This window comes from Salminus brasiliensis, chromosome 22 (assembly GCF_030463535.1).
Source record: "Salminus brasiliensis chromosome 22, fSalBra1.hap2, whole genome shotgun sequence".
NCBI classification, from domain to species: Eukaryota; Metazoa; Chordata; class Actinopteri; order Characiformes; family Bryconidae; genus Salminus; species Salminus brasiliensis.
This window is the reverse complement of record NC_132899.1, coordinates 27958163-27971513: the sequence shown is the minus strand read 5'-3', so window position 1 is coordinate 27971513 and position 13351 is coordinate 27958163. Positions and strand designations below refer to the sequence as shown.

Sequence of the window (13351 nt, the reverse complement as noted above, 5' to 3'; positions counted from 1 at the left end):
AACAACGTTGTAAAAAATAAACATAAAGTATTAAAGGTGCTATTACTTTTGCACACACCACACTTATTTTTATATATGCACATTTTCTGAGCAAATAAATAGGTATGCTTTGTTATGTAGTTATGTAATTATGCATTAAAATGACAGAAGAGTGTTTTGTGTAGATGTAAACAAATGCAAAAATTATTATTATTATTATTTATTATTATATGGACTATATAATTGCCTATATAGACTAGCATTTGTCATATAAATAAATAAATGTCGTTGTATAATAATAATAATAATAATAATAATAATAATAATAATAATAATAACAATAATAATAATAATATTTTATATTTGTTTGGTAATACGTATATTTGTTTGGTGTTTATTATTCCTCCATTTTCACGCCTAAAACCAAGCGCTTCCCTTCCCTCGATCCTGGAGAATTAGCAGCCCCTGGGTTTCAGGTGCTGAACTGCAGGTAAAACTCCACCGAAAGAAGCAGTTATGTGAGTAACGAGTGTGTCGGAGTTGCACGTTACGTGGCGGGCGAGTTCACGTTGTACTTGAGTTGCGGATGTTTTACTGAACCGTCGTTAATTAACGATCATTCTTAATACCTAGTTAACGAAGTACTTAGCATTACGAAGCTTTTGGGAAGCTGACACCAGTTCGAATCAGTGAATCGGTTGGAGAGGTTTGTTCAAAAGAACCGATTCGTTTACGAGTCGGACATCACCAGTCTCGAGTCCTACCGGTGTAACGGCGGCGGACCGGGTTTGGTTTATTCTTGTTTTTATCGTTTTCTTTTGTCCTACAAGCTGAGGAGAGCTCGTACCCACAAGGTAAGGGTGTTGTTGAGACGGACGCCGTTATAGGTTAATTATAGACGGTCAGTTAAAGTGGAGAAATTCGCGCGGAGTGGACAGGTTAGCTTAGCATGCTATGGCGCTGTAGCGGAGTGAGTAGCGGGGTAAAGGGCTAATGAGGCGGGAACAGAGATTGGAAATAGTCGCTAAGGGTGATTTATATTTTTGATCGACCCGAAGAGCGTGTTTAAATGTCTGCTGGGGTTTGTACAGAAACACCGAGACACAGGGGGGGGGCGACAGTGGGGAATAATCGGAGCTTTGATTTAGCTAGGTTCAGTCGCGAAGGGGAGTGTGAGGGTCCGGGTGGATGAGGAGGAGTGTGAGGGGCTTCAGGTGGGAGAAGGAGCAGCTGTTTGCTTCTAAGGGAATGCGGATTAAATACCATGGCATGCATGGGGTGAATAGATGAAGGTGAACTGATGCTTGATTTGTTTGCCTCGGCCTGACGCTGTTTGTTTTTCCTCTTTTGCAGCTGTGAGTTCGGCTCTGCACCGCACCGTGGCCGCTCGGGCTCGTCTCTCCGCTCCGCCTGTGTGGATCTCTACCTCCCGCTCGCCCATGTTAAAGGCGCAGAGCGGCCCCGGCGGCCCAGGCGGCCGGAGACCGGCTAATGGGGCTCCCGGCCCCTCCGCGCCCGGCGCCGCCAACAGGACACCAGCCGGCAGGTGAGTGAGGGCGGGGCGGTAGCGGAGTCAGGAAAGTCCGCGGATTCACCCGCGCTGGACAGGCCTACCGGTGCACCGCGGGGTGGGCGGGGTTGCTCCAGAACTCTAGACCAATGAGAGCACTCAGGGTTTGATTGGCACAGCAGTCGACCAATCAGTGTGCGCAAGTAGCGTAGACGTAACCAATCTGCAAACTCAGCAGAAAGGGCGACGCTGTGACTGACGTCTTTTTAACCAATGCCGAGCAGCGCCGCACTTCGTGGAGGCAGGCCTTATTAGAGTTATTCGTTAATCGGCTCTCCGCGACATGTTCCGCTAGTGAGCGTTATTATGCGTTTGTGGTGTTTTTGTGTGAATTTAAACCGTCACGAGAGCCATTAAATGAGGACCATGTGATTTTAAAATGTAGCATTAAATATAATTTATTTGTAGCTAAGTAATTTAAAATTGATGTAAATTAATTTGCATCTTACTTTCCAGGTTTTGTGAATTTTCCACTATTGTATTTCATAACAGTGGAAATCTTTTCAGTCTTTATTTGTTAAACTACGGCTGTGCTAGTCTGTAATGGCTTTACCTAGCTAGGTTAGTGCTAGTTATTTGGTTTATCTTTGGATTAAATTTCTGATTTTGCTTCTGACAGGAATCGTTCTGTGAAAACTCCTCTCCACACTTCTCAGGTACTTCTCATCTCCTGTTGTAACTTGTCCTGTCAATAAATGAATAAACAAATAATTCATTATGTGAAAATGTGTTAAATATGTGGAAGTGGCAAGATATGGGTATTGATACTAGTACTACATACAGACATAGCTACTTTGATAGTTGACCCCCCACATAAAAATGTCAGTTATATAATTATAGTTCTATAATCTAGATGATAAGTATATATATTTTGTATGAAAAGATTAGATGTTTCGGGCCAAAAAAAAAATAGTGAGCATCCATCCTCTACCTGTCAGTTTCCTTCTTGTTTCTGACTGTGCTGTCGTCTCTTTAGCAGGTGTTTGAGGGGATCTACAACAACGCTCGCATGACCCACTTCCTCACGGCCGTCGTGGTGAGTAAGCGTGGTGAGAAGGTTGCCAGCACATTAACTCTGTCCCAAGGTTTTGTCCAAGCCTTTTTCAAACCGCTCTCTTCCTGTGTTCCGCCACCCGTAGGGCTCTACATGTGACGTCCGAGTGAAGAACGGCACTGTGTATGAGGGCATCTTCAAGACTCTCAGCTCAAGGGTCAGTACTAATGTGTCTGATCTTGCACACACCAGCTCTGTGCAGATAAGATGGGACACTCGTCCTGATGTGATCTGATGAGTATTGGATCGTAATTGCAGCACAATATAAGGTCTGAGCATTGTTATTGTAATGTGCACATGTGTTTTAAGTTGTTTTACCCCAGACTAATGTGGCTTACAAAAATGTGGACAACTGTTATGTTGTCCTTGGGGAACAAGTAGGAGTTTACAGAAAATTTAACAGAACTGAGCAGGGTACACCTGAGTACTTATTAAATACTCTCTGTATTAAATACTATTGTCTTAATTAAACAAGTTCTAAGATGAGCTTAGATATCATTATATTTCTAAAACAGCTCCCAGCCCGTCTCCTGCAGCAGTGCTAGTTTCTTGGTTGTTTTTAGGTGCACTGATGGGCTTGCCCTTGTGTTTCTGTTTCTCTGCAGTGTGAACTGGCGGTGGACGCTGTTCATAAGCGTTGCGAGGAGGACGGCTCTCCAGCTCTTCCGAGGAGAGAGGAGATCACGGACACCATGATCTTCAGCCCCGCAGACGTCATCACCATGACCTGCCGGGATGTGGACCTTAACTACGCTACCAGAGGTGGGGGAGGGGGGGTGCCAGGGACAAAACTAGAGCTAGGTAATCAGCAGATCCTTATTATCTTAGTTATAAAGTTATTTTAAATCTGATATATTTTCAGGTGACAATCAAGCGAAAGCTGTCTGTTTCAAAGTGTTGTGTTTTGACCAAATGGGGGGTTACATACACTGATGAGCCAAAATGATGACCACTCAGAATAATGTAACAGTGAGACATGTGAAGATGTGGGCTACTGAACAGTCGGTTCTCATAGTGTTGCATGTTGGAAAAATGGGCAGCATAAGTATCTGAACCACTTTGACGAGGGCCAAATTGTTATGGCTGGAGCATCTTGCAAACATCAGGGCTTGTGTAGTGCTCCTGGTTAGCATTTGTAAGTACCTTCCGACAGCGGTCTGTCTCCAGACTGTCGTCAGGCTGTGGGGCACCCAAGGCTCATTGATAGGCGAGGGCAATGAAGGTTATCCCATCTGGTCTGACCTGACGGAAAGGTACTGTGACACAAGTCTCAGAAATGTTTAATGATGCGAGGAATGTGTAACAACGCACCGTGCTGCACTCCCTTGCTGCAATGATGGCTACTGAACTGGACCTCTGCATATTTGGTTTTATGTTTTGGCTCATTTGTGTGTGTTACTATGTAATACCCTGTTAGGTCCTATGAGTTTACAGAAAGTCTTCATTCGAAGAACTGTTGATGTGCAATGATGTCTGTCTGTTTGTTTAACAGACACTTTCACTGATGTGGCTATCAGCTCCACCCGGGTGAATGGGGAACACAAAGAAAAAGTGCTGCAGAGATGGGATGGTGGTGATAGCAATGGAGAAAGCTACGACCTGGAGACGGATGCAGTGAGTGTTCTGTACACACGTGCACATGCTGTGTGTTCACTGATGCGCATGCATTCATTATGTCCGTGTTAATTGCCTTGCAGTCCAACGGCTGGGACGCAAACGAGATGTTCCGCTTTAATGAAGAAACCTATGGCGTCAAGTCCACCTACGACTCAAGCCTGTCCATGTACACGTAAGTGTGTGTTTGCGTGTGGCATTGGTTTCACAGCAACCAATAATTAGTCATTACGTTGACAGATTTTTTTGACTTGTCAGTTGTGTCAATCACGTTTGATGGTCTGGTGTGGGCTGCCTGTTACGCCCCGCACATCTGTCTTCTCTCTGATTAGTGGATCAGTCTTAGCAAATCAAGTTTTTCCTTATTTTTATTCTTTATTTCCTACTGTTCAAAATAGATTTTGTGTGTGTGTGTGTGTTGGGGGGGTGGTCATATTCAGGGAATACTTCATATGTTTTGAGTTCTGTCCGATCTGTATCTCATTGTCTCAGTATATACATGTATGCATTCTTGTGAACAGCAGTGGTTTTACATCACTGTGTTCATTAAAACATCTCCAGTTCTTTTCTCATGAGAGCCTAGTATTATTCATAGTTCTCATCCAACACCTGGTTTGGTAAATTGGCGTGTTGATTTTAAGTCAGGTGAGCTGGTGATGGAATTGGACACCTCCATGCTGGCTGGGGGCATCCAGAAGAAATCTGGAACCCAACTTTGTTCTTCAGACTAGCTCATTAAATCTCAGTTACTTACTTTATGCAGTTTTTGCAGTGACAACAATTCTTTCTCACGCCTAGGACTCCTCTGGAGCGGGGCAGTTCGGAGGGGTATAAGCAACGCGAGGCAAGAGCAGCACGGCTTGCAAATGAGATCGAGGCCAGTGTTCAATATCGACACCGGGTGGCGCTGGAGAATGATGAAGGGAGGAGCGAGGAGGAAAAATACAGCGCAGTGCTGCGGGATGGGGGCGAGAGAGAGGGCCCTCGGGAAAGAGAGAGGGGGCGGGATAGCCCCAGCAATGTAAACAGGTAAACAAACAAACAAAAAAAAAACTGAAGTATGCTAATGAAGTGTTACACTGTCTTTTAATAATTTTTTTTTTCTGTTTGTATTTAGGGAAGGGAAATATATCCCTCTGCCCCAGAGAGTGAGGGATATGGGTGGTCCAGGAGGTGGCGGCCGGGACCGTGGGGGTCGAGTTGGTGGCGGTTTCACTCAGAGTCGGCCCACACCTGCTGGCTCTGGCCCTAGGCCCCCTCTACCCTCAGCGGGACCACAGCCGGAGCGCAGCAGCCCCATGACCAACAGACCAGGGTTTTCCCCAAACACACACACCAATGCATCCTCACCACGAACCAGTGAAACTGTGGGCTCACCAAGCAGTCCAACAGCACCAGTCACGCACACCGCCATGCCGCACTCGCACTCCCTACCCCACTCCCTCTCTGACGCAGCAAGACCTGTCAATGGGGGTGAGTGGACCATTTTTCTCTAAATGTCCTTTTCTTTTATTATGCATAGTTTAATTCATTACTAAAAAATCTGGTTAACTAGACATTTTGGACATTTTATTTCAAGACAAATATACATAGTGCAGTTGATGCTCATTATAAACATGTAACATATAAAGATTTATTTAAATACCCCCTTGCAAGTGGCATCAGCAGCCAGCACAGTATGAGCATTTGTCTCTACAAGACTCCTCTTGAAGCTGCTTGACGGGATGTCAAGACTGTGTAAAGCTGCTAAAGAATCTAAAGCATAAAAATATTGTTTGTTTTATCCACCAGTATCTTCCAGAACGTCTCCCAAGGCCCAACGCCCCCTACCGGCCAACAGATCTGCTCGCACGTCCACCACCCACCTTCCTGCTACAGGTACTGCATGCCAGCTACCATACACACTGGATAATTGCTATCGATATGGTATGTAATCTTTAAGATAGGAACTACTGCTTTTGCTTTAAGGTTGAGTGACACATCCATAGTCTTATTACAGTATATTGTTCTAAATAAGTGATTATCAATATTATATACCTAGTGTATAATTTTAAGTTTGAATAGTATTAGAATGCTGAATAAAAAAGGCTAATGTGGTGTAATATACAAAAATTCAGTTGGTTAGAGCCCCTCTAGTACCCTCACTGCAACCACAACCTACATCCCAGCAGGTGTTTTAGTCCATCAAAGTAGCAGTTATTTAAATATGCATTCATTAAAAAAAATGTCCTTCCTTGTTTTTTAGTAGTCACCGCTTTCTTTTCACATTCTTTCCAGCCTCTCGCTCTCCCAAATCCGATCCTACACATGATTCCACCAGTCCTGCCGTTGCTTATATCGATGCCATGCCCGTTTCCATGGCTAAGCAGATGTCTGCAGGCCCAGCCCCTCTTTTCCCAGTTGATGGTGAGCATTAACTACATGGGGTTTAAATAAACAGTAATGTCATCCAGTCTGACAGACATGATGTCTAACCCCCTTGCCCTTGTGCTTCTTTTTAACTCTTTCTTCAATTCTACAGTGAATGAAATCCTGAGTGCTACAGGAAAGGACAAACCTGTGGAAATTCCTTTAAGCACAGAGGAAGCCAAGAGTAAAGGTGTGTGTTTGTGTGTGATTAAAGCCTGTCTGAAGATGTTTTGTAATTCATCACTGGCATGCCTTTCTGTTGTTTTGAGCAGCAGTCTGAACTCGAGCAGAATTCATCAGTTTCTTGTTTTATTGACTTATTTATTTAGCAGCCCCCTCAGCACAGCACAGATCGCAACTTGAGGAGCTTCGTAAATTTGGCAAGGAGTTCAGGGTGAGACAATTTTACAGTTGCCCCTTCTGCACACATGGAAAAACATTTGTCTGTCTAAAAGCTGTGATTCTCTTCTACCCAAGGAAATGGTTATCTAATGAGTATCTACCTCCTGTATGTTCTCTCTAGCTGCAGCCCAGCCCCAGTTCTCCAAGCTCTGCATCAGCCCCTGGTGCGACTCCCCTCAGCGCCGCCCACTCTGGATCCGTAAAACCTGCTCCACAAGCGCAGAGCCCTGCTGCTGAACCCAAACCCAGCCTGTCCCCCAATATCACTCCTAGCCTATCCCCTAACCTCATTCAAAACCTGACACCCAGCCCTCAGCCCCAGCCCCCTGCCCCTGCATCACCTGCAGAGGAACCATCTAAAGAGAGCACAGCCCAGTCTGTGCCGCCCACCGGAAGCCTTCCTCTTTTAGAAAGGCAGTCTGCAGGGACGCCCCAACCTGCTAGGACCCCGGGAGCGGAGGAGGCTAGAACAGAGTCCGCAGTGGAGGGTGTGACTGAGTGAGTTCTGGGTGGCGGGTGTGAAAGTGTGTGTTTGGCACAGAGTAAATGTATAAGGATGTACAAATGTTAATCCTAATGTGTGGTTTTGCACAAAGCTGGTACTTCCTTCCCTAAAATCTTTTTTTTTTTTTTTTTCTCTCTCTCTCCTCACAAGTCAAGTGAAGAAGTCTACTTTGAACCCTAATGCGAAGGAGTTCAATCCCAACAAACCACCCTTGGCCCTGGTAAGCAAGGCATGAGTTAAAAATTTGACAGCACAAACAAAACACTTGAATGTCATTTGCTCAGTTTTCATTAATTTTTCTTTCTCTTTCTCTTACTCTCTATCTGTCTCAGTCCAAACCCTCCACCGCCCCCACTCCTCCTCGTCCGACTCCTCAGAGCCCATCTGTGGTTCTGCAACATCCACCAGGACAAAACGCCATCTATAACCCATCGTACCTGAGCTACGTCTCTCAGATACATTCAGTACAGGTAACTGATGCCTTCTCGTGCACACAGTGAGGGGGGGAGAGGAGAGAAACCCCTGCCTTTTAGTACTCCGTATTGATGTATGTCTTTCTGTGTCTGCACCAGGCCCCTCAGATGTACCAGTACACCATGTCTACAGTCAACCAGGGCAAATATCGGCCTCCGAAAGGTATGGTACTGTCCTCTGTCTTTATGTACCATTTGGGAGCGATCGTGGATTAAGTATGTATTCCACGGTTCAATGTGTTACAATTTTATTCATGTTGTGTTCTGTTCATGTTCAGGTTCTGTTGTTCCCCATCCTCCCCGGTCAGACCATGGATCCTCAGCTCCTACTGTGCTTCATGCTGCTCCAAATGCAGCTGGAGCTTCACTGGTGGCCCCGCCATATCCACAGTCCTATCTGCAGTACAACCCTCAGCAATACAGCCAGCAGCAGGTCATACAGGCCATGACTCCGTATGGGCAGGTACTAGGAACTTTTCAGGCAAGGTCACAGGCAATGTAGATGCAGACTACATATATTGCATGCCAATGCTTATATTGAACAAAAAGTATTTGAGACATTTGTTGTTTGAAGTATTTCTGTACTTTCATGACCACAATTTCTCTCTTACTTTCTCTTTAGCCTATGTATTCAGTGCTGCAGAGTGGTGCCCGTATGTTGGGGCAGAGTGGAGGTCACCCTCAGACTCTTGGCCCACCAACAGGTCCTCAGTTCCCTGGACAAACTGAAGGCCCTCAAGGACCACAGCAAGGCTTGTATGGTGAGAAGTACACATGCACACAAAAACGTGTACCCCAGAAAAATCCTAGGACGGGCCCTGCAAGTATATGATGTCGGCAACCAAAAAAAGAGAATTGTGGGAGTTGAATTGGCAGCTATTCGTTTGATTGTTTCCAGTGATTAGGAACACTATTGTTAAACTGTTTGAGCTTGGCAAAGGACTGTTTACCTGAACTTTCTCTGCTGTTACTGTGTTTTGACTTGCTAGTTATGCTGTGGAGCTGTGAGGGAGATGAGAGAGCTGCACGTAGCCCACCCTTGCGCTAGTGACGCACAGTAATCTCGTGACGGGTGGATTTAAATCCATTCTGTTCAAGTGCCGAAAGTCTTAATAACTCCTTTGACTTGGGTCCCCCCACCCCAAGACATCTTATAATTCCGTCTTCTGCATCTCTGTGCCGCTACAGGCAAATCCGCTTAACTGCAACAATTACACATCGTATATGATGTGTAATTGGGTAATTAAAAATAGCACTAAAAAAGTGAAATGATTGTTTGCCCAGGCCTCTTTCTTGCCAAGTGTTTTCTCTCTGCGTAGTGTGTGAGCTTTGTTTGCGACTGGAGTTCAGCCTTGGGCGACTGCAGAATTATTGTTTCTGAGCACAGAGACGTTTAGAGAGAGTTTACAATTGTGTTGTAGCCTTAAGGCCGTCCTTCTGCAACACAATTCAAGTTGATTTTCGTGTCTTATTTTGTGACGGCCCACAAAGCTGTCGTGATTTCCAGCTACATTAGGTAAAGGTGCACATATTTGTCACTGTACAGTGTGCACTGTACAGCAAAATGTGTCCTCCGCATTTAACCCATCTGTGGTAGTGAACACACACACACACACACACACACACACACACACACACACACTAGTGAACTAGGGGCAGTGAGTACACACACACCCAGAGCGGTGGGCAGCCAACTGCCCAACAGTGGCAGCCTGCCAAACCCGGGAATCAAACCCACAACCCTGTTATCAATAGCCCGGCACTCTAACCGCTGAGCCACCGCTGCCCCTACATTGCCCCCCCCCCCCCCCCCCCCCCCCCCTTCTGTTGGAAATGTCACAAATGGGCCTCATGTATTGTTTAGGGTGTTCACATTCCTACATGTAGTTCATTTTAAAGAACCAAATTTAGCTCTGTTGAAATGAACATGTTTTTAAAGTTATCAGAGAACAACTCTGTTAGAACTAATGGTTTGTCTGAGTGCTCATTAAAATGGTATATTTACCTGATTTACCTAGAAGTACTTCGACCTGCTTCATGTTGTTTTTTTTTGTTGTTGTTTTTTTTTAATGCAAAAATTAATCCATTCATTTTTTTTTTGTACGGGTCTGTTTAGAGGGATGTAGGTAGGTTTCTTCTCCCCTTAGATGTACCCTACCAAAAACACAACTAATCAGATGAAAGTGTTGGTGAGAATGTGCTTGCTGATAGAATATTAAAATTCTTTCTCCCTCTCCTCCAGCTCCTCAGTCATTCCCTCATCATTCAGGATCTGTTCATCATCCTCAGCCATCGAGCACACCCACCGGCAACCAACCACCACCTCAGCACACAACACCCAGCCCTGGACAGGTAACACTCATGCATAAATACATTTTAGTCTTGTATGTGTAATTGTTCAGTGCATACAGACAGTTGAGTTTTATTTGCAGTAGAAAATGTTAGAGGGTGTAGCTGCTGATTTACAGCTTAAGAAAATGTTAAAGGGTATGGTGTTCACAGAACAGTCATTAGCTCTTCAAACCTTGAGTGTGAATAAGGTGGTAGTAATTTCAGGCTCCTACAGATGGCATTGCATGAGGATGATTTGACTACAAATACCTGCGGGATGTGTGACTGAACTCCTAGATTGAGATGAGGTGGTACAGTGCAGCAAAGCAGGTGTTAATATTTGGCAACAAGGAGTCAATCCCAGTCTACAGGAAATTCTTGTTGAAATTGTGGCAGAAAGACGGAACTGACAGAGATGGATGGAATGAGATGGAATACTCCTCAGGGAACTGCCACTCATTAACATATGGCACGCCATAGGCCTTTGCTCACTTCTGCTCAAGAATTCAGGAGAATGTTCGGTAGACTGGGATTTCTGCCATTGCTGGTCGGCCGAAAGACCGCGCGCTTCCATACACCTGCAAAATCAGCTGCTTCCTTTAACACTATGGCCTTTGGCACACCTAAATGCAGTCACTCCTTTTTGCCAATAATTATCGTCTGCCTTGCAACCCATTTCCACACATCCATTCACTGCACTGTACCACCTCTTCTCGATCTGTGAATCCTGTCACACATTCTTGTGCAGTGCCATCTGCTGGTGCCTGGACTCACTACCACTTTAAACATGCAGGGTGACAAAGTAACTTAAAGGCTTAGCAAAGTTTGATACTGTAAATGCTCACTTAAATTCTGAAATTATGAAGCTGTTAGTTGTACTCATTTCTTTTTCTGCCTCTTTGTCTTTTTAGACTCCTCAGTCTGGTCCTCAGTCTTTGTATCACTCAGCTCCGCTCTCAGCTCCAACTCCGCCAAACCTCCCCCCGGGTCACTCCTCCCCCCAGGCCTCTTACCCTCTGCAGGGTTACAGCCTGCACGGCCACCAGCCCATCACACACACCTACCCCACTCTAGGGCAGCTTGCACAGGTGCGACTTTCCATCAATCACTGGCATTTTTGGGCTTGACGTCATGTACTTTTAAGGGGCGAATATGTGAGAATATAGCTTAACATTAAAACAAAGGGAAGGACTAATAAGGACCTTTTTATAATGATCAGGTATGTTTTATTCATCAAGTGTGAGAATATTGGCCCCCTTGCAAACATTTAACTTTTGCCCCAAGGCAATCAGTTACAACTACCATTAAAATGTCCAAAATATTTAACCGTGTAAGGCTTAAACCTGAGCCTTGTGTTGAACTGTAACATATGCTTTGCAAATAGTTAACAATGTTTGTTTCTGTGTCAGGCTCATGTTCCGGGCCCCATGTCGGCTCCTCATCACTCAGGCAATCATGGCCCTCCACAGGTCGTCATGCTGCATGCCCCACCCCCCCAGGCCGGCCCTGGCTCAGCACCACAGCACCCACAACATGGCCCCCAGCAAGGACCTCCGCAGCACTTTGCATATATAGGACATCCTTCAGGTATGGTACATGAATGTGCACAAATGTACATCTGTGAACCTGTGGGACAGGTTTGTGCTGTAGTGAATGGTGTATAACTGGTGTGGTCTTTTAATCATGCTCATGGACCCACTTGATCCAACTAATCACCCCTCCTTGAGCCAATCAAAAACTTCTGAAAGAAGTAAAGGATTTGTGTTGGAGTCAAAACCTGTAGGGCACCACTGACGCAGTGTAGAATGGAGCAGCTGGAGTCATTACTGCCCTTAATGTTTGTTAAAAGACAATCACTGCACCTAAATAGGTTTTTTTTAACCATTCAATCAGCTGTATTTTTAGTTTCCCTGATTTTCTTATTGATTTTCCCTAATTGCTGGGTTGGTATCTATTATGTACAAAAGCAGTTACAAGCATTTCTTTTGCCTCAGAATTTCTTAGAAATATCTTATCTGATGACACTTTGACTTGTATTGAGAATGGAATCAAACAGTTGGATTTTGCACAGAGTGGATTGTTACACCCCTACTAAATGATCAAAGGGATCACATTCCTTAATGCCCCCTCAGGGAGACCATTAGTTTGCTTTGTTTATTTAGGAGACTCTTCATGTTCCTCATTCCCCTCAGATGATTAACGTGTGTGTGTGTGTGTGTGTGTGTGTGTGTGTGTTTATTCTGCAGCTGTACAGGTTCAGCCTCATCCTTCACAGCAGATATCATTCCATCCTCCAGGAAACTGATTATACTTTATGAACTGAAACTGAAAAACCTAAATTCCTGCGCCCACCTCCAGACGGACGAGGAGACATGGACACAGAGGGAAAGACAGAAGGAGAAAGGGTAATGGAAAAATGAAGCAAGACTGGTCCCCCTTTCTTCTTTTTCCTACTCTTTCACAAAGGACTGCCCAGTATGGCAGAATCTGCCATCAAGACATGGGGGGGGGGCGGGGGATGGGGGAACCTATAGAAAGGGGAGAAGGACGAAACCTATAATTGAAGTCCCTTTTTCTTTTCTTTTCTTTTTTTCTTTCTTTCTTTTTTTTTTTTTTGAGGACCCTCATTAAAGTTTTCTTTCTTTTTTTTCCATTAGATTTTATAAAAGACAGCATCATTTTAAATGAGAAGAACCCACAAATGCAGCCAGAAATAATTTTAGGTGGATGGTATCTTGAAGACCCTCTAGACTTAAATGACGTCTTTGGAAGTTGTGTCTGAAATAGCAAATAAAACCAGGATCTCCATGTTTGCAACGGAGGGCAAAAAAGGATGCTTCGATTGGGGGATAAATAACGTTTTACCTCTGCCCTGTAACTACCTGTTTACTCTCCTTTTCCACTTTATCCCTCCTTAACTAGGGAAAACAACAAAACACGGAACACAGTGAGGAGGAAAAAAAATAAAAAAAACCCAACAATGACCAAAAAAATAAAAGTTTTAAACTTCATAT

At 44.6% G+C, this 13351-nt stretch overlaps 1 protein-coding gene across 6 annotated transcripts; it reads left to right on the top strand.

Moving 5' to 3' along the window:
• Window positions 1-729: 729 nt before the first annotated feature.
• On the top strand, window positions 730-13348 carry LOC140543536 (ataxin-2-like protein). Of its 6 annotated transcripts, none has more exons than XM_072666610.1 (24): window positions 730-833; window positions 1333-1525; window positions 2169-2205; window positions 2529-2585; window positions 2689-2760; window positions 3209-3404; window positions 4096-4217; window positions 4301-4392; window positions 5016-5246; window positions 5335-5690; window positions 6009-6095; window positions 6495-6623; window positions 6739-6816; window positions 6956-7020; window positions 7150-7526; window positions 7684-7753; window positions 7866-8003; window positions 8106-8169; window positions 8285-8487; window positions 8629-8767; window positions 10249-10358; window positions 11249-11425; window positions 11747-11924; window positions 12584-13348. In XM_072666610.1, the coding sequence occupies exons 2-24, from the start codon at window positions 1419-1421 to the stop codon at window positions 12640-12642; spliced, it is 3144 nt and encodes a 1047-aa protein (XP_072522711.1). In that variant the 5' UTR covers window positions 730-833; window positions 1333-1418; the 3' UTR covers window positions 12643-13348. The 6 variants fall into 6 exon arrangements, with proteins under 6 accessions (XP_072522711.1, XP_072522714.1, XP_072522713.1 ...); XM_072666613.1 differs by having other exon boundaries at window positions 2526-2585; window positions 3209-3365; window positions 6959-7020; window positions 8285-8469; XM_072666612.1 differs by having other exon boundaries at window positions 2526-2585; window positions 3209-3365.
• Window positions 13349-13351: the final 3 nt, after the last annotated feature.

Excerpts from the sequence above, each read along its gene's own strand:
- LOC140543536 (XM_072666608.1), top strand. The coding sequence starts at position 1,419 with ATGTTAAAGGCGCAGAGCGGCCCCGGCGGCCCAGGCGGCCGGAGACCG. Across the intron at positions 3,405-4,095 it reads AGGGACAAAACTAGAGCTAG|ACACTTTCACTGATGTGGCT; the intron begins GTAATCAGCAGA and ends TTTGTTTAACAG. Across the intron at positions 8,170-8,284 it reads CAAATATCGGCCTCCGAAAG|GTTCTGTTGTTCCCCATCCT; the intron begins GTATGGTACTGT and ends GTTCATGTTCAG.